Genomic DNA, 23,691 nt, shown 5'->3' on the forward strand with positions numbered 1-23,691 from the left:
ACCTGATAAAGAATTCAAAATAATGATAGTAAAGATGATCCAAAATCTTGGAAACAGAATGGAGAAAATACAGGAAACGTTTGACAAGGACCTGGAAGAACTAAAGAGCAAACAAACAGTGATGAACAACACAATAAATGAAATTAAAAATTCTCTAGAAGGGATCAATAGCAGAATAACTGAGGCAGAAAAATGGATAAGTGACCTGGAAGATAAAATAGTAGAAATAACTACTGCAGAGCCGAATAAAGAAAAAAGAATGAAGAGAATTGAGGACAGTCTCAGAGACCTCTGGGACAACATTAAACACACCAACATTCGAATTATGGGGGTCCCAGAAGAAGAAGAGGAAAAGCAAGGGACTGAGAAAATATTTCAAGAGATTATAATTGAAAGCTTCCCTAATATGGGAAGGGAAATAGATAATCAAGTCCAGGAAGCACAGAGAGTCCCATACAGGATAAATCCAAGGAGAAACACGCCAAGACACATACGAATCAAACTATCAAAAATTAAATACAAAGAACAAATACTAAAAGCAGCAAGGGAAAAACAACAAATAACACATAAGGGAATCCCCAGAAGGTTAACAGCTGATCTTTCAGCAGAAACTCTGCAAGCCAGAATGGAGTGGCAGGACATATTTAAAGTGATGAAGGAGAAAAACCTACAACCAAGATTACTCTACCCAGCAAGGATCTCATTCAGATTTGATGGAGAAATTAAAACCTTTACAGACAAGCAAAAGCTAAGAGAATTCAGCACCACCAAACCAGCTTTACAACAAATGCCAAAGGAACTTCCCTAGGCAGGAAACACAAGAGAAGGAAAAGACCTACAATAATAAACCCAAAACAATTAAGAAAATGGGAACAGGAACATACATATCGATAATTACCTTAAATGTAAGTGGACTAAATGCTCCAACCAAAAGATATAGATCGGCTGAATGGATACAGAAACAAGATCCGTATATATGCTGTCTCCAAGAGACCCACTTCGGACCTAGGGACACATACAGACTGAAAGTAAGGGGATGGAAAAAGATATTCCATGCAAATGGAAATCAAAAGAAAACTGGAGTAGCAATTCTCATATCAGACACAATGGACTTTAAAACAAAGACTATTAGAAGAGACAAAGAAGGACACTACATAATGATCAAGGGATCAATCCAAGAAGAAGCTATAACAACTGTAACTATTTATGGACCCAACATAGGAGCACCTCAATACATAAGGCAAATACTAACAGCCATAAAAGGGGTAAGTGACAGTAACAAAATCATAGTAGGGGACGTTCACACCCCACTTTCACCAATGGACAGACCATCCAAAATGAAAATAAATAAGGAAACACAAGCTTTAAATGATACATTAAACAAGATGGACTTAATTGATATTTATAGGACATTCCATCCAAAAACAACAGAGTACACATTCTTCTCAAGTGCTCATGGAACATTCCGCAGGATACATCATATCTAGGGTCACAAATCAAGCCTTAGTAAATTTAAGAAAATTGAAATCGTATCATGTATCTTTTCCGACCACAACGCTATGAGGCTAGGTATCAATTACAGGAAAAAATCTGTAAGAAGTACAAACACATGGAGGCTAAACAACACACTACTTAATAACCAACAGATAACTGAAGAAATCAAAGAGGAAATAAAAAAATACCTAGACACAAATGACAATGAAACACGATGACCCAAACCCTATGGGATGCAGCAAAAGCAGTTCTAAGAGGGAAGCTTGCAGCAATACAATCCTACCTCAAGAAACAAGAGAAATCTCAAATAAACAACCTAACCTTACACCTAAAGCAATTAGAGAAAGAAAACAAAAAAAGCCCAAAGTTAGCAGAAGGAAAGAAATCTTAAAGATCATATCAGAAATAAATGAAAAAGAAATGAAAGAAATGATACCTAAGATCAATAAAATTAACAGTTGGTTCTTCGAGAAGATAAACAAAATTGATAAACCATTAGCCAGACTTTTCAAGAAAAAAAGCGAGAAGACTCAAATCAATAGAATTAGAAATGAAAGAGGGGAAGTAACAACTGACACTGCAGAAATACCAAGGATCATGAGAGATTACTACAAGCAACTCTATGCCAATAAAATGGACAACCTGGAAGAAATGGACAAATTCTTAGAAATGCACAACGTTGTGAGACTGAACCAGGAAGAAACAGAAAATATGAACAGACCAATCACAAGCACTGAAATTGAAACTGTGTTTAAAAATCTTCCAACAAACAAAAGCCCAGGAACAGATGGCTGCACAGGCGAATTCTATCAAACATTTAGAGAAGAGCTAACACCTATCCTTCTCAAACTCTTCCAAAATATAGCAGAGGGAGGAACACTCCCAAACTCATTCTATGAGGTCACCATCACTCTGATACCAAAACCAGACAAAGATGTCACAAAGAAAGAAAACTGCAGGCCATATCACTGATGAACATAGCCGCAAAACTCCTCAACAAAATACTAGCAAACAGAGTCCAGCAGCACATTAAAAGGATCATACACTATGATCCAGTGGGGTTTATCCGAGGAATGCAAGGATTCTTCAATATATGCAAATCAATCAACATGATACACCATATTAACAAACGGAAGGAGAAAAACCAGATGATCATCTCAATAGATGCACAGAAAGCTTTCGACAAAATTCAACACCCATTTATGATAAAAACCCTGCAGAAAGTAGGCATAGAGGGAACTTTCCTCAACATATTAAAGGCCATATGTGACAAACCCACAGCCCACATCGTCCTCAATGGTGAAAAACTGAAACCGTTTCCACTAAGATCGGAAACAAGACAAGGTTGCCCACTCGCACCACTATTATTCAACACAGTTTTGGAATTTTTAGCCACAGCAATCAGAGAAGGAAAAGAAATAAAGGGAATCCAAATTGGAAAAGAAGAAGTAAAGCTGTCACTCTTTGCAGATGACATGATACTCTACATAGAGAATCTTAAAGAAGCTACCAGAAAACTACTAGAGCTACTCAAAGAATCTGGTAAAGTAGCAGGATACAAAATTAATGCACAGAAATCTCTTGCATTCCTATACACTAATGATGAAAAATCTGAAAGTGAAGTTAAGAAAACACTCTCATTCACCATTGCAACAAAAAGAATAAAATATCTAGGAATAAACCTACCTAAGGAGACAAAAGACCTGTATGCAGAAAATTATAAGACACTGATGAGAGAAATTAAAGATGATACAAGTAGATGGAGAGATATACCATGTTATTGGATCGAAAGAATCAACATTGTGAAAATGACTCTACAACTTAAAGCAATCTACAGATTCAATGCAATCACTATCAAACTACCACTAGTATTTTTCACAGAACGAGAACAAAAAATTTCACAATTTCTATGGAAACACAAAACACCCCGAATAGCCAAAGTAATCTTGAGAAAGAAAAACGAAGCTGGAGGAATCAGGCTCCCGGACTTCAGACTATAATACAAAGCTACAGTAATCAAGACAGTATGGTACTGGCACAAAAACAGAAAGATCAATGGAACAGGATAGAACACCCAGAGATAAACCCACACACATATGGTCACCTTATCTTTGATAAAGGAGGCAAAAATATACAGTGGAGAAAAGACAGCCCCTTCAATAAGTGGTGCTAGGAAAACTGGACAGCTACATATAAAAGAATGAAATTAGAACACTCCCTAACACCATACACAAAAATAAACTCAATATGGATTAAAGACCTAAATGTAAGGCCAGACATCATCAAACTCTTAGAGGAAAATATAGGGAAAACACTCTATGACATAAATCACAGCAAGATCCTTTTTAACCCACCTCCTAGAGAAATGGACATAAAAACAGAAATAAACAAATGGGACCTAATGAAACTTAAAATCTTTTGCACAGCAAAGGAAACGATAAACAAGACGAAAAGACAACCCTCAGAATGGGAGAAATTATTTGCAAATGAAGCAACTAACAAAGGATTAATCTCCAGAACATACAAGCAACTCATGCAGCTCAATATGAAAAAAACAAACAACCCTATCCAAACATGGGCAGAAGAACTAAATAGACATTCTCCAAAGAACTAAAACAGATTGCCAACAGACACATCAAAGAATGCTCAACATCGTTAATCATTAGAGAAATGCAAATCAAAACTACAATGCAATATCATCTCACACTGGTCAGAATGGCCATCATCAAAAGTCTACAAACAGTAAATGCTGGAGAGGGTGTGGAGAAAAGGGAACCCTCTTGCACTGTTGGTGGGAATGTAAATTGATACAGCCACTATGGAGAACAGGATGGACATTCCTTAACAAACTAAAAACAGAACTACCATATGACCCAGCAAGCCCACTACTGGGCATATACCCTGAGAAAACCATAATTCAAAAAGAGGCATGTACCAAAATGTTCATTGCAGCTCTATTTACAATAGCCAGGACATGGAAGCAACCTAAGTGTCCATCAACAGATGAATGGATAAAGAAGTTGTGGCACATATATACAATGGAATATTACTCAGCCATAAAAAGGAACAAAACTGAGGTATTTGAAGCAAGGTGGATGGACCTAGAGACTGTCATACAGAGTGAAGTAAGTCAGAAAGAGAAAAACAAATACCGTATGCTAACACATATATAAGGAATCTTAAAAAAAAATGGTCATGAAAAAACTAGGGGCAAGATGGAAATAAAAATGCAGACCTACTAGAGAATGGACTTGAGGATACGGGGAGGAGCAAGGGTAAGCTGGGACAAAGTGAGAGAGTGGCATGGACATATATACACTACTAAACATAAAATCGATAGCTAGTGGGAAGCAGCCGCAAAGCACAGGGAGATCAGCTCGGTGCTCTGTGACCACCTAAAGTGGTGGGATAGCGAGGGAGGAAGGGAGGGAGACGCAAGAGGGAAGAGATATGGGGACATATGTATATGTATAACTGATTCACTTTGTTATAAAGCAGAAACTAACACACTGTTCTAAAGCAATTATACTCCAAAAAAGATGTTAAAAAAAGAAAAAAACAGAGAAAAAAAATACACCATAGACAAAAGCAACAATATAAAAAATATACCTAGAGAGAAACCATACAATAATGTATATAATCTACATGGAGGCCACAATAAGAATTTCTTGATTGACTTAGGAAAAAGAAGTCTCAACCAGAATAGTATGTTATGTGTATTTGTGAGACACGGATACTGTAAGAATATCGATTTTCCTTAATTCATTTACAGATCTAGTACCTTATCCATAGCAGCTGATGACAATCAAACATGGGCTACTGTTTCCTGTACCCAAGGTCAACCACGGAAAAATTACAGAAGGAACAAAGAAAACACATTAACAAAGGCAAAAACACAAAACTAAATAATCCCTGAAGGAAAATAAGTCTCCACTGAACTGGAACCTGAGTGTGGGCAGGTAGGGGGATGCCCTGAATTGGAGACAGGTCTGTAGCCTGCAAGAGAGGCAGATGACAGGATGGATTAGAGAAGAGCCTTTAACGTTGAGCCCTTGATTCTTCCACTGCGCTCTGGGACCATGAATCTCTACTGCTTCACTGAAGGAATCTGAGGCAGCATTTCAGAGCCCGCATGCCAGGAGCATGGCACACCAAAGATTGGGCTGGATGTGGCAGTATGGTCCACAGGCTGTGAAATAACCATCTGAAACTTTCTTAGTGCATGACAACTGGCCTTTTTAAATGATCATCTTAATAGACTATCACACACAGACTAAAAGAGAAAAGCAAGTAACACAGTAGTTGTACAAAAGGACAGAAATTCATTTCTGAACTTTTGCGCAATGCCCCTGATGTCAACAAACAGAGACCACAGTGAGAACTGTCAGGCTAAGGCGCCCCTTCACTAACTCCTCTGGGATTCTGTGAGGCACGGTTGGGGACAGGGATGGATTCATACCAGAGAAGGAAGGAATCGCAGGCCCTGCCAGCAGTCAATGTGAGGACCTTGAGTGAGACCTGACGGGCTCCAAACCACAGAAGAGAGTCTCGCCTCCTTTCCCCTCAGCTCACCTTACCTGCAGCAGCCATCTCTGGGAGGCTCCAGGCAGAAGTGTCCAGATGAGATGTGCCTGCACTTCACACCAGCCGTCTCAGGGAGTTGATGTCTTTGATGTGAGGCCTTGGCCTCAGGTCAGCAGACGGGAGGTAGCCCAGCACCTACAGGGAGTCAAGAGAAGACACTGAGAGAGGATTGAGAGCAGCATCCACCATAGAAGAGGGGACCCCAAAGAGCCCTCACTGTCAGTCTCGGGGGACCCAGGCATGGCTGTGAGGCTCAGGGCCGCGGATACTTCCGGCTGGGGGTGCCGACAGAAATGAGAGCCAAGGTGTAACGTCTGCTGACTCAGCTCAGCAAAGGGAAAACCCCCAGGACCTGCCAAGAGTCAATGAAAGGCCCTCATGCCAGGCCTGCCGGAAGCTCCCCCGGAACCCCTCTCTGATCCCCCGCCCCGCCCCGCCCCGCCCCGGCCACAGCCCGCCCCTGCTGTCCTCCTGGACCCCAGATGCGCATGACCGGATGTGACGTCCTCCTAAGCGCGCAGTGGGGGCGAGGCCATTGTTGAGAGCTGACGTCCGGCGAGACTGAGCTGCGGGGGGAGTGCCACGTCTCGTCAGGTGTCAAGGTGTGAGGTGACCCCAGTTAGAAGTGCGGGGACACACCCCCGACACCCCCAATCCCCATTCCCTCCGAAAAGAGGCGGCCACACAGGCCCCGCCCACCCCGCCCCTGCTCTCGGCCCCAGAGGCTCAGGCCTGGCTGTTAGGCCTGAAGTCCATCCGCTTCCCCGGCAGGGTTTCGGGCAAGGAAGGCCTCACTCTGAGGCTGGTGGACCCTGGCTCAGCTTAGTAGAGGGAGCGCCCCAGGCGCTGTGGAGTGAAGGACGGGACCCTCGTGGGGACCGAGGGGCTCCACACCCCATTATGGCGGCCACGCGGACACCGCCCCTGACGTCGGCCTGGGAGCTTCCGGGCAGGTCTAAAGACTGAGGGGCTCCCTCAGTGCGAACGCGGACGGACGGACAGACGCGGGAGACCCAGGGAGGAGGGGGCCTTGTCCTGAGGGGCTGGCCGCAGGTCAGCAGAGGGAGGATTTCCAGGGCACGGGAGGAGTCAGGGCGAGGACCGTCCTCCCCATCGCAAGGGCACCTCAGAACCCCTCCCCTGTTGTCAGCCGCTTCCTTCTGGCCACAAACGAAGGGAGGCCTGCTGTCTGAGACGGGAGGTGCAGGCCAGCATAAGGCGCGTCCCTAAGCACTCCCAAGAGTCAGCCCAAGCCCTTGAGTGAGGGCCAGTGGGGCCGCCAGCCACAGGGCCTCGACCTGTCTGCCGCACGCTGCAGGCTTGGTAAAACTGCCACATGCGGCCGCGTGGTCACCCTCACTGCCTCCGAATGAGACTCAAGGAGGTGCCGGCACTGGTGCGAGCAGATGGCCCTCGGGGCAAGAGAGGAGCTCCAGGCTGCACCGGCCGTCCAGGGAGGACCCCGAGTGAGGACTAAGGGAGTCACCCACCCCGAAGAGAAGGGACAGGAGAGAATATGGCCCGTCCCCTCCTGTCAACCCTTAAACTCCCAAGAAAGGACTGTCAGGCTGAGACTGCCCGTAATTTCCTGTGCCAGATCCAAGGGAGGTTAGAGCGTTGTTCTGAAGGGGCAGCCACCAGGCAGCAGAAGGGAGGGTCCCAGGACCCTTCGGTGGTGCGCTGAACGCTCCCTCCTTTCCTCCTCCTGGGTGTCATGGAAGATGGTGGTGTCAACTTCAGAGCAGCAGAGGGGATGGGGGGGGCGTGTCTTGCCAACAACTGTCATCCTGACTCTGAATGGGAACCGCGGAGACCTACCTCCTCTGCCAGCCCCCACTGTCACCCCCGTACCGTCCAGGCAGGGCTGGTTGGCTGTGCCCCAAGGCTCACTCTACCGTCCTCCACAGGGGTCTCAGGGGACAGGCTGAGCAGGAGAACAGGAGCCCTGTGGGTCCTCGAGCAGTGCCCTCAAGGACCCTGCAGAGGCGGCCTTGGTTAAAGCCAGGGAGGAATCTCCCCGCTGAAGGTGCTCACAGCATCTCCTTGTCCCTCCCCCAGGTGCCCTCGTTGCCTGCCTTCCTGCGCACACTCCCGCCTGCTGGCCCTGACCTGTGTCATCATGCCTCGGGGCCGGAAGAGCAAGCGCCGTTCCCGCGAGAAACGCCACCAGGCCCATGGGGAGACTCAGAGTCTCAAGGGTGCCCAGGCCACTGAGGCGGCGGCGGCAAAAGAGATAGAAGAGTCGCCCTCCTCCCCCGCTTCTGTTTCTCGGGGTACTCCCCCGAGCCCCCCTGCTGCTGACACTCGCCAGGAGCCTCAGGGAGCCCCAGCCACTACCTCTCGTGATGAAGGGGTTTCATGCCCAGGATCTGAAGAGGGTGCCCAGAGCCAAGATGAGAAAAGTGCAGGTACCTCCCAGGCAGCACCTTCCATTCACAGCTGTTGCAGAGATCTTCTGATCAGGAAGTCCACAATGTTGGTGCACTTCCTGCTGGAGAAGTACAAGACGAAGGAGCCCATCCCGCAGGCAGCACTGCTGAAGGCTATCAACAGGAAGTACGATAAACACTTCCCTGAGATCCTCAGCAGAGCCTCTGAGGTCATGGAGCTGGTCTTTGGCCTCGAGCTGAAGGAAGTCGACCCCAGCAATCACTCCTACGCCCTCATCAGCAAGATGGCCCTCCCCAGCGAGGGAAGTCCGAGTGATGAGTCGGGGCCGCCCACGTCCGGTCTCCTGATGGTTCTCCTGGGCCTGATCTTCAAGAAGGGCAACCGTGCCACCGAGGAGGAGATCTGGGAATTCCTCAGTGCGTTGGGTTTGTATGCTGGGAGGAGGCACTTGATCTTTGGGGAGCCCAGGAGGCTCATCAGCAAAGATTTCGTGCAGCAGAAGTACCTGACGTACCGCCAGGTGCCCAACAGCGATCCTCCGCGCTATGAGTTCCTGTGGGGCCCGAGAGCCCACGCTGAAACCAGCAAGATGAAAGTGCTGGAGATTTTGAGCAAGATCATTGGTACCGTCCCCAGTGCCTTCCCAGATCTCTATGAGGAGGCTCTGAAAGATGAGGAAGAGAGAGCAGCAGTGAGAGCCGCGGCCAGGGCTGCAGCTGTTGCTGAGGGCAGAGCCCCTTCCAGGGCCAAGGCCCGCAGCTCCTCCCACATGTAGGGAGGGAGGCCGCGGGCAGTTTGCTCACTTTGTTTTGGAAGAGAGCAGTCAGGCTCCTAAATAGTGCAGAGTAGTAGGGGTGGAGGGAACAAAGTATAGATCTTATTTATCTTCCTGTTTTAAACTAGTAACTTCTATATATTATTGATTGATTTAGGTTTTTTCAAATGTTTTTTTCTTGTAATAGTGTGTTTTCTTAAGAATAGGAATTCGTGAATGACATTGCTTGCATATTTATTGCTGTTTAAAGAATTCTAAAGTTACAGTTTTGGTATATGTAAAAGAAATTCACGAACCATCTACGTTTTCTGTATGATCCAGAAGTAGAAAACATGGCACTGCAATAGACATTGTCATGGAAATGTGAAAGGCGACCACAGAAAATATTTAGAAACAAAAAATGGAGAAAACAGAGAGTAAAAGCCATTTAACTCATGGTTTGCCTTACTTCGTTTAAACTTTCTTTTGGTAGAAATAAAAGATACTTTGACTGATTTAGCTCATTTGTGAGTATTTGTTTCTTTTGCCCTAGTGCACTGCATATTCTCTGCTACCTACTGGATTAAAAATAAACTCTGATGGGAGGGTGGTATTCTGGGGGTTCATAATAATCATATCATAACTGCCATTCATCAAAAACCCAATATTTCTTAATGAGTATGCCACTGCTTTACATGTAGTACATAACATTCCAACATTCACGCAGGATAGGATTTAGCAGACTCCCTTTACAGGTGAATAACTTGCAAATTTCTCAAGTTCACAAGACTGATTAAGTGACCTTGCTGGGTCTAGTCCCCTGGTCTGGAATAGTCTAGAGCCTACACTCTTCCACTCCTCCCAGCCTAAGGCAGACCTTATGTCTTTTAATTCATTTTTCTTCTCACCACTCCAAAATGTATCTCATGGGATAAAAGGGGCCCTGTTCGCAAAGCACTGTTTTGGAATACAGTAACAGTAACGCTGAAGAAGTGAATGGTATGAATAAAAAGAAAAATTTTCGGTGACAATGGGGTCTTCTACATATGCAATGTCAGATACCCTGAAAAGATCAGCATCTCCTCACTTACTCTTCAAGTTTCTCAGGGACATAAAAGCCTTGGTTTAAGAGCTGTGTCCTCAGGTCAGTGGAGGGAGGAGTCCCAGCCTCTGATAGTTACTCAAGGTGAGGACCTTAGAACAGAAGGGGGCCCCACAAAGTCTACCCTGCTTTCTCCCTTGTGTGGCCATGCGCAGAGCTGTCTGTCTGAAGGCACCCCTTCTTTTCCTCCGGGGCAAGGGTGGAGAGGTTCTCAGGGAGGTGAGTTCCTTGGTCTTGTGGCAGCATCTCCAATTCTGCCCAAGCAGGAGATCCTAACAGGCCTTAATTTGCTTCAGGGTGAGGACACTGGGTGCTGATGAGTGGACTCCCCATAACAAAGGGGACCACACAGAGGCCCCCGGCAGGGGCAGCCCGGGAATAGGTCTCTTTTCTCCCCTTCTGGTGTCTCAGGAAGGTGAAAGCCTTGGCCTGAGGCTGGCAGACAGACAGTAGGGAGGATGGAGTCCCATATGCTACCTGAAGTCAAGGTAAGAAACCTGAGTTAGGACTGAGGGGCCACTGACTCCAGAAGAGTGGGGCCTTGGAAAGTCCTGCTCCTCAGAAGACCCCAACAGCTTTGGACAGATCTGGTTCATCCTGACTTCCAATTCAGAATTCCCAAGAAGGTAATGCCTTTGTTCTGAGGAGCACAGCTTCAGGGGAGTGGAGGGTGGAGTCCTGGGTCTGGGCAGGCATCACGATGAGGACCCTGAATGAGGAGCAAGAGGACCACTCACTCCAGAACAGAGGAGAATGCAGAGTCCCGCCCCTGAGGTCAGCCCCAGGAGGCCCAGGACAAAGCTTTCTGGCTGACCTGCCCCCTCTTTCCACTGGGGGTGGTCTCGGGGAGGCGAGGGCCTTGGTCTATGGGGAACAGCCTCACTCAGTAGAGACTGGAAATCTAGTGACTCTAAATGAGGATAAAGGGACTCCACCTAGAGCAGAGCCCTGCCACTGGATACCTCCCCTTGGCAAATCCAGGAATGTTGGCATGATGCGCCCCACGCCTTTCCTTTTAGAGCGTCTCAGGTAGATGAGGCACTTGGTCCCAGGGGCCAGCCTCAGGGGAGCACAGGGAGGAATTCCAGGTCATGCCAAGAGTCGAGCAGAGGACCGTGAGGACTGAGGGAACCACCCAAATCATAAAAGCGGGGACGCCACAGAATCCCTCCCTTACTGTCGGCCATGAGTGACCACAGGCAGTCATGCCCACGTGAGGCAACCCTCACATCCTCCTAGGTGGTCTCAGGGAAGTAAAGGCTGTAGTATGAGAGCACAGGCCTCTCTAGGTCACGGGAAGAGCCAGCGTAAGGACTCTGAGTGAGGACCAAGGGGAACGCCCAACCGAAAAGAGACAGGAACAAACACATAGCCCCACCACCCTTTAGGCCCGGGGAAGCCCCAGGCAGGGGTAGTTCGATGTGTCACCCACTTGCCTCCGGCTCTGGAGGACTCAGGTCGGTAGAGGGAAGAGTCCCAGATCCTGACAGAGTGAGGACTATTGAGGTCACAAACCCCAGAAGAGCGAAGCCCGGGGAATCTTGCCCTCTGTGTTAGTCCTCAGAAGCCCCTCAGAAATAGCTGTGGCTACACGTAGCCTACTCTGACTTCTACTTCTGGGGACTCAGGGTGGTGAGGACTTTGCTCCGAGGCTGGCTGACTCAGCACAGGGGACATTTCCAGGTTGTGCTAGGAGTTGGGGTGAGGACCTAAGGCTGGAGCGGAGCATGAAAACCATAACAATGGGGGCAGCACATCATCTCTCCCCTGCTGTCAGTCCTGGGAGACGCCTGGAGAGATGTCAGGCCGAGCAGAGGCAACCCTTAACTCCTCCCAGGGTGACGGAGAAGTGGGGACAGTAATAGGTGAAGAGAGGGAGAAATATAGGTCTTCCCAGGAGTCAAACTGAGGAAGGGCCTGAGTGAGGACCGGCGCGGCCAAGCATAATAAGGCCTGGATCTGCCGGCCCCAGCTTCCTGCCTTCAGAGACCACAGGTAGACGTGGGACATCAGGCTACCCTCACTTTCTTCTGTTGGCTCTCAGAGAGCGGTGGGCCTTTCTATGAGCACATGTCCTCAGGTAAAGAGACAGGAGCCACAGGCCTTCCCAGGAGTCAAACTGAGAACCCTGAGTGACGACTAAGGGGAACATGCCCCACCCGCTGAGCTGTGGGGATGACAAAGAGTCTAGCCTTGCCCCTGCTTTCAGCACTCGAAGGCTCAGGACAGGGCACATATATACAATGGAATATTACTCAGCCATAAAAAGAAACGAAATTGATCCATTCGTAATTAGGTGCGTGGACCTAGAGTCTGTCATACAGAGTGAAGTAAGTCAGAAAGAGAAAGACAAATACCATATGCTAACACATATATATGGAATTTAAGAAAAAAAAATGTCATGAAGAACCTAGGGGTAAGACAGGAATAAAGACACAGACCTACTAGAGAATGGACTTGAGGATATGGGGTGGGAGAAAGGTAAGCTGTGACAAAGCGAGAGAGAGGCATGGACATATATACACTACCAAACATAAGGTAGATACCTAGTGGGAAGCAGCCGCATAGCACAGGGAGATCAGCTCAGTGCTTTGTGGCCGGCTGGAGGGGTGAGATAGGGAGGGTGGAAGGGAAGGTTATGCAAGAGGGAAGAGATATGGGAACATATGTATATGTATAACTGATTCACTTTGTTATAAAGCAGAAACTAACACACCATTGTAAGGCAATCATACTCCAATAAAGGTGTAAAAAAAAAAAAAAAGGGTCATGTACCAAAATGTTCATTGCAGCTCTATTTACAATAGCCAGGACATGGAAGCAACCTAAGTGTCCATCAACAGATGAATGGATAAAGAAGATGTGGCACATATATATAATGGAATATTACTCAGCCATAAAAAGAAACAAAATTGAGTTATTTGTAGTGAGGTGGATGCACCTAGAGTCTGTCATACAGAGTGAAGTAAGTCAGAAAGAGGAAAACAAATACCATATGCTAACACATATATATGGAATCTAAGAAAGAAAAAAAAAGGTCATGAAGGTCCTAGGGGTGAGACAGGAATAAAGACACAGACCTAGTAGAGAATGGACTTGAAGATATGGGGAGGGGCAAGGGTAAGCTGTGACAAAGCGAGAGAGTGGCATGGATATATATACACTACCAAACGTAAATTAGATAGCTAGTGGGAAGCAGCCGCATAGCACAGGGAGATTAGCTCGGTGCTTTGTGACCACCTAGAGGGGTGGGATAGGGAGGGTGGGAGGGAGGGAGACGCAAGAGGGAAAAGGTATGGGAACATGTGTATATGTACAACTGATTCCCTTTGTTATAAAGCAGAAACTAACACACCATTGTAAAGCAATTATACTCTAATAAAGATGTTTAAAAAAAGGACAAATACTACATAATATTGCTTATATGTGGAATCTAAAAAAATAAAAAGAATGATATAAATGAACTTATATACAAAACAGAAATAGACCCACAGACACAGAAAACAAACTTGTGGTTACCAAGGGGTAAAAGGGAGGAAAAGGGGGGATAAATTAGGAGAATGGGATTAAGATATACACACTACTATATGTAAAATCGATATCCAACAGCACCTATTGTATAGCACAGGGAGCTATACTCAATATTTTGTAATAACCTATAAGGGAAAAGAATCTGAAAAAGAAAGAAAAAAATATATATATAAAACTGAATTGCTTCGCTGTACACCTGAAACTAACATAACATTGTAAATCAACTATACTTCAATTGAAAAAAAAATCCACGAACAGTTTCCACACCGTACCAGAGTGATTTCTCTAGAATGCAAAACTGATCATATCAACCTTGTGTTTAAAATCCTTCAGGACTTCTGTACTGACCTTGTGCTAAAATCCATAAAGTCCAGATGCCTTGGTTTGGCTTATGAAGTCAACCACGGTCTAATTTCTGACTGGGCTCATAGTCCACCCCTCTTACCCACAGCCATACTGTTTTTATTCCTCAGAACGTACAATGCTCTCTATCAAACCACAGGCACTTCCACATTGAATTCCCTTTATCTGGAAAAAATGTTATTGCCCCACCCCCCCAATAAAACTCACCTATTACCTCCGTCACACAAATTGTACTATCTTTCTCTCTAACCTATGCCCCACCTTGCCTGCCAAACCCTCTTCATTGTTCAGGGCTCAGTTTAAATCCACCTTTTTCCTAGAAACCTTCTCCAAGACACAGGAAAGTTAGGTTCCTCTCTATGTCCGCTCATCCTTAGTTCTTTGGGCTTACCCTGTTATAACATTTGTCATCCTTCTCTGTAATTATATATATTTAGTTACTTACATACTCCAGGACACAAAATCCTTGAAGAGACAGACTATATCAAGTTTACTTTTATACCCCCAGAACCTATTATAGTAGCTGGACCATAATAGTTGTTGAATAAATTCATTCAACAAATATTTGTTGAGCCATCTACTATGTAGCTGACACACTATTAAGTTCTGAGTTTACAAGTGATACTTGGTATCTAAATTCACAGACTTATAAGTTGGGGAAGATGGGTTAAATGAATGAGACATATACATGAAGGCATGAGGGAGTGAATAAGTGAATGGGTGAGTGAATGAAGCCCACAAACCAAGATTAGTACTAGCTTGTCCATAAACTAGGACATGTGCAGCTCTTCTGTTTTGGAGTTGCTCCTCTTTATCAGTAGACAAAATTATATAGGAGGCAGCCTGGAGTTAAGAAAGAAAAGAAGAAAATTGTCTTTTCCCAAATCTAAGTTTGGGTGAGAGTCACAAATACCCCCATACATTCTTCTGGGGATTACTAAAAAACATACAGGATTTCTCATCTTGACATCCAGCAAGAAAGACAGGGCAGGTTACTGGGAAAAGAAAAGGTAGAGAGGGGGAGTAACTGGGAATCAAGCCACAGAAGGAACTCCCCAGAGGGTAGGCTTGGGTGGCTGGCTGCAGTGGAGGATTTAGAGTGTCAGAGGGCAACAAGAGGGACCTGGGCTCCTGGGCCCCAGCAGAGAACAACAAGGAAGAAATAAGCTTTACCTACATCAGATGGTTTTATATGGCCGAAATCAGGTGATCTTGGAAGAAAGTATGTATGCATGTGAACCTTTGTACCCACATTTCTAAACGGGGGATATTACTGGTTGTGAAGAATAAACAAGATCACATTTAAAAAGCATTTTGTGACAGAAGTCTTAAATATATTACTCACTATTTAGATTTCTATTTTATCCTTTCCTTTGAGTGACTAATTGCTGCTTCTATTTGACTTCTTCCTTCTTTTAACTCCCTACCCTACAGCTCACCCTATCTGTGGTTGTAATCTATGAGGACTGAGCAAAAGCCTCTATTGGTCTTAGTGGGCAAGATCCACAGTGCCATATTTGGAAACCTAGGGAATGATTCCAAAGACTGAAATCAGGACTTGTTTAAGCAATAAAGATATAGGGTGTGAAGGTGCAATTTATGCTATGATAATCTACCCAAATATGTAACTTAACATGAAGCAAATTGGAGAATCTCATCAACACCTGGTCTCGCCTACAGCTGTATGATTCCTAGTAAATATCTCTCCAGAATAACTTTATAGCAAGAGTCTACTAAGCATTAGAGGTGGAGACCATAATTTTCACCAACAGCTATTCTTTCTTTCTTTCCTTATTTTTTGGCTGTGCCACGCAGCATATGGGATCTTAGTTCCCCGACCAGGGATCGAACCTGTGCCCCTTGCATTGGAAGCGCAGAGTCTTAACCACTGGGTCGCCAGGGAAGTCCCCCAACATCTATTATTTAATCCTTCCTTTTATGTACCAGAATATGTCTGTACCTACCAATTTTAGAGACTACATTTCTCAACTTCCCTTGAAGCTAGGTGCAGTCATATGACTAAATTTTGCCCAATGGAATGTGAAATGGAAATGATGCATTTTACAGATGACATCCTTAAAAGGTATTTACTTGTCTTCTACTCTTTAACCTGCTCTTCCCTGTTCTGAGAAACTGATCCAGAAATGAAAGTCCAGTACTGAGGATGGAAGAGACACCCACTATTTCTAAACCACTTCTCCACAATAGATAGAAATAATATTTCTATCTTATTTGGGCCACTGTATTTTTTAATCTTTTACAGCAGCACTACCTATACCTTAACTACTACACTATTCATATAAATCAACCAAAAAAAACCCCTAGCAGTGAACAAGAGTGGAAAAGTTACCTTGTATGTCTGAAGGAATACATCTGTCCATGCCCGTTTACTCCAGGTTTCAAACTTTGTAATATCTGTAACAATAGAATGCTTTTCCTTAGGTATATTGGAAAACTTGGGCAAGGTATTAGTGGAAAACTATAAGAAATAAAATATCACAACATTAATTACAATGCAAGGCAAATGTACTACAAAGTTTTAACTACTTAGTTAGCATACAATTTTTTTCTTTTAATAAAACCTTTACATGTCTTTTTTTCCCACTCATCCAGATCTCTAATTCCCCATGTGCCAGTAATAGAAACTATCAACACAGGTAACTTTCTGGAACTCACAGCCCCTATTTCATGTTGTAGATTTATTCAAACAGTGTACCTACTAGCTCACTCTGTGGCAGAAGTGGTAGAATGAGATGCAAAATTATTCTGAATTCTAAACCCCCAAAGGAGCCACACCCTTTGGATGAAGCCACAGGAACTCAGCAGAGTACCAAAGAACAGGCCCTTGGCTCTTCTACTAATGTCATGTGGTGACTATAGTAACAGTGCCACAACTAAAGGAGCGTTGCCTCAAAGCCTACAGGCTTCTCAAGATAATTCCTTTTCTCAATAGGTTTTCATAAAATGAATTGTATAATTTGAAAAAAAATGAATATCTTGTTTAATTTCTCCCTATTCCCCTCTAAAACTAAAGAAAGGAAGTGGCAAGTGGCAGGGAAAATAAACCAGTATTTTCTTTGAAAGATATACAGTCTAAGGATGTATTTTAAGAAAAAATTTAAATTAGCACAGACCATTCTTTATTTCTAAATCCCTTAAAAGAAGCAATTACCTGTATATTTAAGAAAGCCATGTAATCATTTCTGCATGGGAACTCCACAGAGATTTTTAGACAAATACAAATATACACTGTCCAGAGAGGCATAATCCTTAGGATATTTCATAAATAAAAAATCAAAGATTCTAAAATAAAATCTAACAAAGACCAAAAACCAGTAAATTCAATAACAGTGCAGATTTTTCCAAGAAATTAAATTCGCTTACTGTAATTTCAATCCACTTCTTACAATCTTCTGGTTCAAGCAGAAATTCTGGCAGTACATGAGAAATACATGCTCCTTGAGCACTAAACTAAAAAAAGAAAAAAACATTATTATAGCATAATACGATCAATCTATTACTTGCATTTGAACTTCGATGAAATTATTTCAATGTCATATAGTTTATATATGTATTGAATTTTAATTTTCAAATTTAAAATTTATATAATTAATTTAAAACTTTCCTTAACAATGAAATGTGCATATGATGTTTCCTTTGGAGGATTAATAGTGAGAAAGAACTTACTAAGTGCCTATAGCCATACACATCTACCTTTACATGTTAATGGGACACAGACAGTTATATGACTTGGACCCTATTGTCAAGACCATTTTATTGTTGTTATAATATTATAAAACTGAAAAATACCTGCAAAAAGTATGAACACAATAGAACATCTATTAGATAGATCATTAATCACCCTATGTTCATTGAATGCCTATCACCACATATGCCCGAATATAGAAAACTCCAATGTAACATAATCCATCGCCTATTTTTCCAGAGAATATCCAAAAATTGTGGCCTCTTTGATTATATAAATTTATAGTATCTGAAGCAGCAAATATCTATTTATATTATTATATACATGTAATAGCATATACATGTGTATAATTTATATTTTAAAATATATTTTTTCACTGTCATATTTCTTGAAATGTTTTTATCTGAAGTCTTCATATGCATGTCCACTACCACCAGAACCACTCTATAGCCATCTAATACAAATTTGGCAAGAGTGTTTTTCAGTGGGGATTTGGGTGTTTAGGTCTAACTCATTTAGTGAGCAGAGAAGGCCGCTTACCGTAAGCATTTAACAGAGAATTTACCATAAGCATTTAACAGAGAATGCCAGATCTAGTACTTAACTCTATAAACACCCTCAGCAGTTTGCGGTCCTGTAACTAGTGAAAAGTGGGAAAAAGTAAAAGCAGAAAGAGGATTCTGAAAGCTCAAACCTTAAAGATAGTACAGATGAATAACAGGAAGGCCATGTTTGTGGGAGTGGAAGGAGACAGCATGGTTCCAGAGTTGTTAAGTTTGCTGTGGCCCTGGGCCAGTCAAAGCTAGTGGAAGAAATCGTGTTGCATACATAAAGCTCCTTTGTTTGGAAAACAAACATCATTCCTTCTCTTTGATTTTGATGCATTTCCCATCTGCATTTGCATTATTCCTGTGTATCTTCATTACACTGGAATCACTATAGGTTTAAATAAAATCTAATTTTAATGGTACACCACTCCTTAGCAGAAGTAGCCGCACTAAAGCCTATGTAAGAATTCAATGAGATGATGTCCATTAACTTGAAATCCTAGAGGTAAAACAAACAGCTCAGAGCCTTATGAAGAAACCGGAATACTTCCTTGCATGCAAAGCTAAGACAGGACGTCAGGAGGAAATAGTTGCTTCTATCAAATGCAACTGAGAGCCTAAGGAAAACTATCAGGGAACCACTAAACAGAGAGTTTCTTGAGGGAGACTACACGGTATTCATTTGAGTATTCCATAGTGCTCAGCAGAGAGCAGGCCCTCAGTAACACATTGAGGCCAAAGAATGCATTTTTGCATTGGTGAAGACAACAGGCCCAAAATGGAGCTGCTTATACTAAGCCCCACTTCACCAAATCAAGACTTCTTACAGTTTTGGCTCTCCCAGAAATGGAATCTTAAACCAGTCAATCAGAAATCGCCTGATCAGCACTACTTACGTTATCTGCCTGACAGACACCTGCCATTCCCTAAAGTAAGCTTGGAATAACCAATCTGCTTTTTTTGCTGTAGGGGCAGAAAACTTTTCCTTTCTTCCCTTCTAAATTTGTTGGCTGGTCGAATAATCAAATTGACATAAGACAGATTAACAGGGGAAAAAAACAAATTTAATTACATACCTATGGGAGCCCCACAAAGACATGAAGATTCAAAGGTAGTCAGGCAGTTGAGGTTTACATACTATGCTGAGCTTCGGAGAAGTGGGTAGGGATCTGGGGCTTCAAAGAGGAGGAAGGAAATTCATGGGAAGATGGGAAGTACAAGTGTTTGGTAAACAAATATTTGCCAAGCCATGAAAATAAGTCTTTCTGATGTAAAAAGTTGTTGCTGGTAATAGCTCTCTTCCTGGTACAGGCCCCCTATCTAAATTCTTTTAAGCAGTTAAGGGAGAGGTAAAATGCTTTTCATGAGTCTGCTGGTTCTCAATTGCCATTAGCTCAAAACAATCCCCACGCCAAACTGGGACATTTGGGGGTGACATATTCTGTTCCCTCTCACTGCCTCAGTTCAACTTCCTGTTCTTGCCCCCTTCTGCCTATAAAAATCTCTTGCCTTCAGAGCTCCTTTCTATCTGCTAGATTGAATGCTGACTGACTGATGAATTGCTGAAAGCCAGGAAGAGCTTTAAAATTTACTCAGCTGAATTTTGTTCTTTAACAGCACTTTACAGAGGCTGTTATGAAGTGAGGGGTAGCAGAATAAGCCACCCTAAAATATGCCTCTTTCGCATACCAATTATTTGGAGAAACTGCAGAGACAGGAGAAGCTTTGAAAACAGAGTAGAAGTTATCGATTTGTAAGGGAAATCTACATTTATAAAGCAAATTTACATTAGAAAGGGGGCCTGCACCAGGAAGGGAGCTATTACTACAGATAACTTTTCCACACAGGAGACTTATCTGGCAGGGCAATCTTTCTTTACCAAACATTGCCTCCTCTCACCTTCCAGTAAATTCCACCCCCCTGCCACCCTTTGAAGCCTTAGACCCCTATACACCTTAGGTCAGGACTGCACATAAACCTCAGTCCTCTGGCTGCCTTCTGAGTCATATCTTTCTGAGGCTACCATACTACTTACATAGGTAATTGAGTATGTTTTTTTTCCTCCTGTTAATCTTTTATTCTTGAGGTTCAGCCAAGAACTTAGAAGGGTAAAGGAATAATTAGTTTTCCTCCTCTACATGAGACTTGTTCCATTCTTTTCATTTTGAACATATCTCAAGGCCTACCTTCATCAAACGATAAGACAATATTTACAATTATGTTTTGTCAATAGATTTTATGTGTGGTTAGTTTAACAGAGTTGACTCTTATAATTGATTTGATTACATTTTACATTTGATTACATTTATGCTAGGTTTTCTATTTGAACCTTCTGAGTTTACAGAGTAGAAGAAAATTAATTGAAATGAGTTATTAAATTTTAAACTTAATCTACAAAATTATACTTTCTCATTTACTGTGTAAAACATATAATTTCACTTGTACAGAACTCCTCACTCACTGACATCAAATTTAAATGGGAAAGCTAATAACATTTATGATTATTTTGAACTTTAATACATTTATTTCCATAATGAAACATACACACATATCTTGGATTAACAACCCAATTCTATTAACCATACTGTCACTTTCTAAATGTTGAAGAATTTTATCACAGCTAACATATCCTGATAGACATGTATTTGCTGATAAAAGAGCAATAAATTTGAATAGCTTGGCTTTAATTCCAAAATCATTCTTCCATACCTGCATCCTCATACCATAAAGTGTCAAAACAGAAACCACCCATGTTAATGTTAACACTACTGGGAGCTGTGACAATAATAATGCTCCAAGAATAACATGATGAACACAAGTACCATAGAGTTTAATGACGCTGCTATCAGAAAACTGATTTTTATAATGCACAAACAATAAGGATTTATTTAAGTGACGAAACTTCCTTCTTTTGTTCACAGTTAAGACACCATTAGATTTTAAAAGCACAACGAACTTTCTAAAACAAGAAGAGCATTAGAATTTTTGCCTTACTGAATTAGAGCATTTAATTTATTGCATGAATCATCAAGGACCAAGTGTAGGAAGTGGTAAAATTAAAAGTCATGTGCTTTCTATTTTAAACTCATAAAAATTTAAATAAAATTCCCATTTTATCTAATGAAAACACAACAACCTACAGACTGGGAGAAAATATTTGCAAATGATGTAACCCACAAGAGCTTAATTTCCAAAATACACAAACAATTCACACAATTGAATAACAAAAAAGCAAACAACCCGATCAAAAAATGGGCCAAAGACCTAAATAGACAATTCTCCAAAGAAGACATACGGATGGATAACAGGCACATGAAAAGATGCTCATCATCGCTAATTATTAGAAAAATGCAAATCATATCTACAATGAGATACCACCTCACACCAGTCAGAATGGCTATCATTAAAAAGTGTACAAATAACAAATGCTGGAGAGGGTGTGGAGAAAAGGGAACCCTACTACACTGTTGGTGGGAATGAAAATTGGTGCAGCCACTACGAAAACCTCCAGTGCGGAGGTTCCTCAAAAAAGTAAAAATAAAGTTGCCATATGATCCAGCAATCCCACTCCTGGGCATATATTCAGACAAAACTATAATTTGAAAAGATACATGCACCCCAATGTCCACTGCAGCACTACTTACAATAGCCGAGACATGGAAACAACCTAAATGTCCATTGAAAGATGAATGGATAAACAAGATGTGGGATATATATACAATGGACTATTACTCAGCCATTAAAATGAATGAAATAATGCCATTTGCAGCAGCATGGATGGAACTAGATATTATCATGCTAAGTGAAGTAAGTCAGAAAGAGAAAGAAGAATACGATATATCACTTATATGTGGAATCTAAAATACGACACAGGGCTTCCCTGGTGGCACAGTGGTTAAGAATCTGCCTACCAATGCAAGGGACATGGGTTCAAGCCCTGGTCCAGGAAGATCCCACATGCCACGGAACAACTAAACCCGTGTGCCACAACTACTGAGCCTGAGCTCTAGAGCCCGCAAGCCACAATTACTGAAGCTTGTGCGCCTAGACCCCATGCTCTGCAACAAGAGAAGCCACCACAATGAGAAGCCCATGCACCAAAACAAAGAGTAGCCCCCACTCGCCACAGCTAGAGAAAGCCCACAAGCAGCAACGAACACCCAAGGCAGCGAAAAATAAATAAATAAATTTATTAAAAAATAAATAAAATAAAATACAACACAAATGAACATATCTACAAAACAGAAACAGACTCACAGACATAGAGAACAGACTTGTGGTTGCCAAGAAGGATGGGGGTGGGGGAGGGAAGGATTGGGAGTTTGGGATTGGTAGATGTAAACTATTATATACAGGATGGATAAACAACAAGGTCCTACTGTATAGCACAGGGAACTATATTCAATATCCTGTGATAAGCCATAATGGAAAAAAATATGAAAAAGTATATACATATATATGTATACAACTGAGTCACTTTGCTGTACAACAGAGATTAACACAACATTGTAAATCAACTATACTTCAGTAAAAAAATTTTTTAGGAAATAATAACTTTCATATGAGAAAGTAATGTTAAAAAAACACCAAATTGAATTCTGTCTAGAGTAATCGCTTAGAAACTTGTTAAATATGTATGTAAAATGCTGTTAACTTCTATTAAGATCTTATTTTCTGAAGAAAAGTACAGTCTTTTCCTTATGTGAAAAGTAAGTGGGATTGAATAGATGATCTTTGGGTTCATTTCCAGTTTATTTATTATTTTTAATTTGTATTGGAGTATAGTTGCTTTACAATATTGTGTTAGTTTACACAGTACAGCAAAGTGAATCAGCTATACGTATACATATATCGCCTCTTTTTGGATTTCCTTCTCATTTAGGTCATCACAGAGCACTGGGTAGAGTTCCCTGTGCTGTAGGTTCTCATTAGTTATCTATTTTATACATAGTATCAAGAGTATATATGTCAATCCCAATCTCCCCATTCATCCCACCTCCTTCAATAAATTTTTTTAAAAATAAAAGACACACTTGACAAATACTGGTTTTCTGGCATTCTTATAACAACAAAACATTTATTTCTAACAGAATAGATTTTTAAAATATTCTATTTCCTGAAATAATATCACAAGAGTCAGTTTTTAGTATGTCACTAATGGTTATCCCACTGGAATAATTTAAGAAAACATTTTGGCATATGAAAGCCATAGATCATA

General features: G+C 42.4%; 2 protein-coding genes across 2 annotated transcripts in view; one reads left to right on the forward strand and one right to left on the reverse strand.

The window, feature by feature from the left end:
- The window catches only part of CFAP47 (cilia and flagella associated protein 47), a 546,463-nt gene that overhangs the window by 308,297 nt on the left and 214,475 nt on the right, over positions 1 to 23,691 (reverse strand). The window contains 2 exon segments of the mRNA XM_089904937.1: positions 16,570 to 16,698; positions 17,604 to 17,690. Of these exon segments, the coding sequence (XP_089761063.1) occupies positions 16,570 to 16,698; positions 17,604 to 17,690 (216 nt within the window).
- On the forward strand, positions 8,198 to 9,244 carry LOC111169586 (melanoma-associated antigen B4-like). Its single transcript, XM_022563898.2, has one exon. The coding sequence runs from the start codon at positions 8,198 to 8,200 to the stop codon at positions 9,242 to 9,244; it is 1,047 nt and encodes a 348-aa protein (XP_022419606.2).

The sequence above is a fragment of the Delphinapterus leucas genome, chromosome X, assembly GCF_059928025.1.
Source record: "Delphinapterus leucas isolate spDelLeu-1000000601 "Yukka" chromosome X, BTC_Dleu_Yukka2, whole genome shotgun sequence".
NCBI classification, from domain to species: domain Eukaryota; kingdom Metazoa; phylum Chordata; class Mammalia; order Artiodactyla; family Monodontidae; genus Delphinapterus; species Delphinapterus leucas.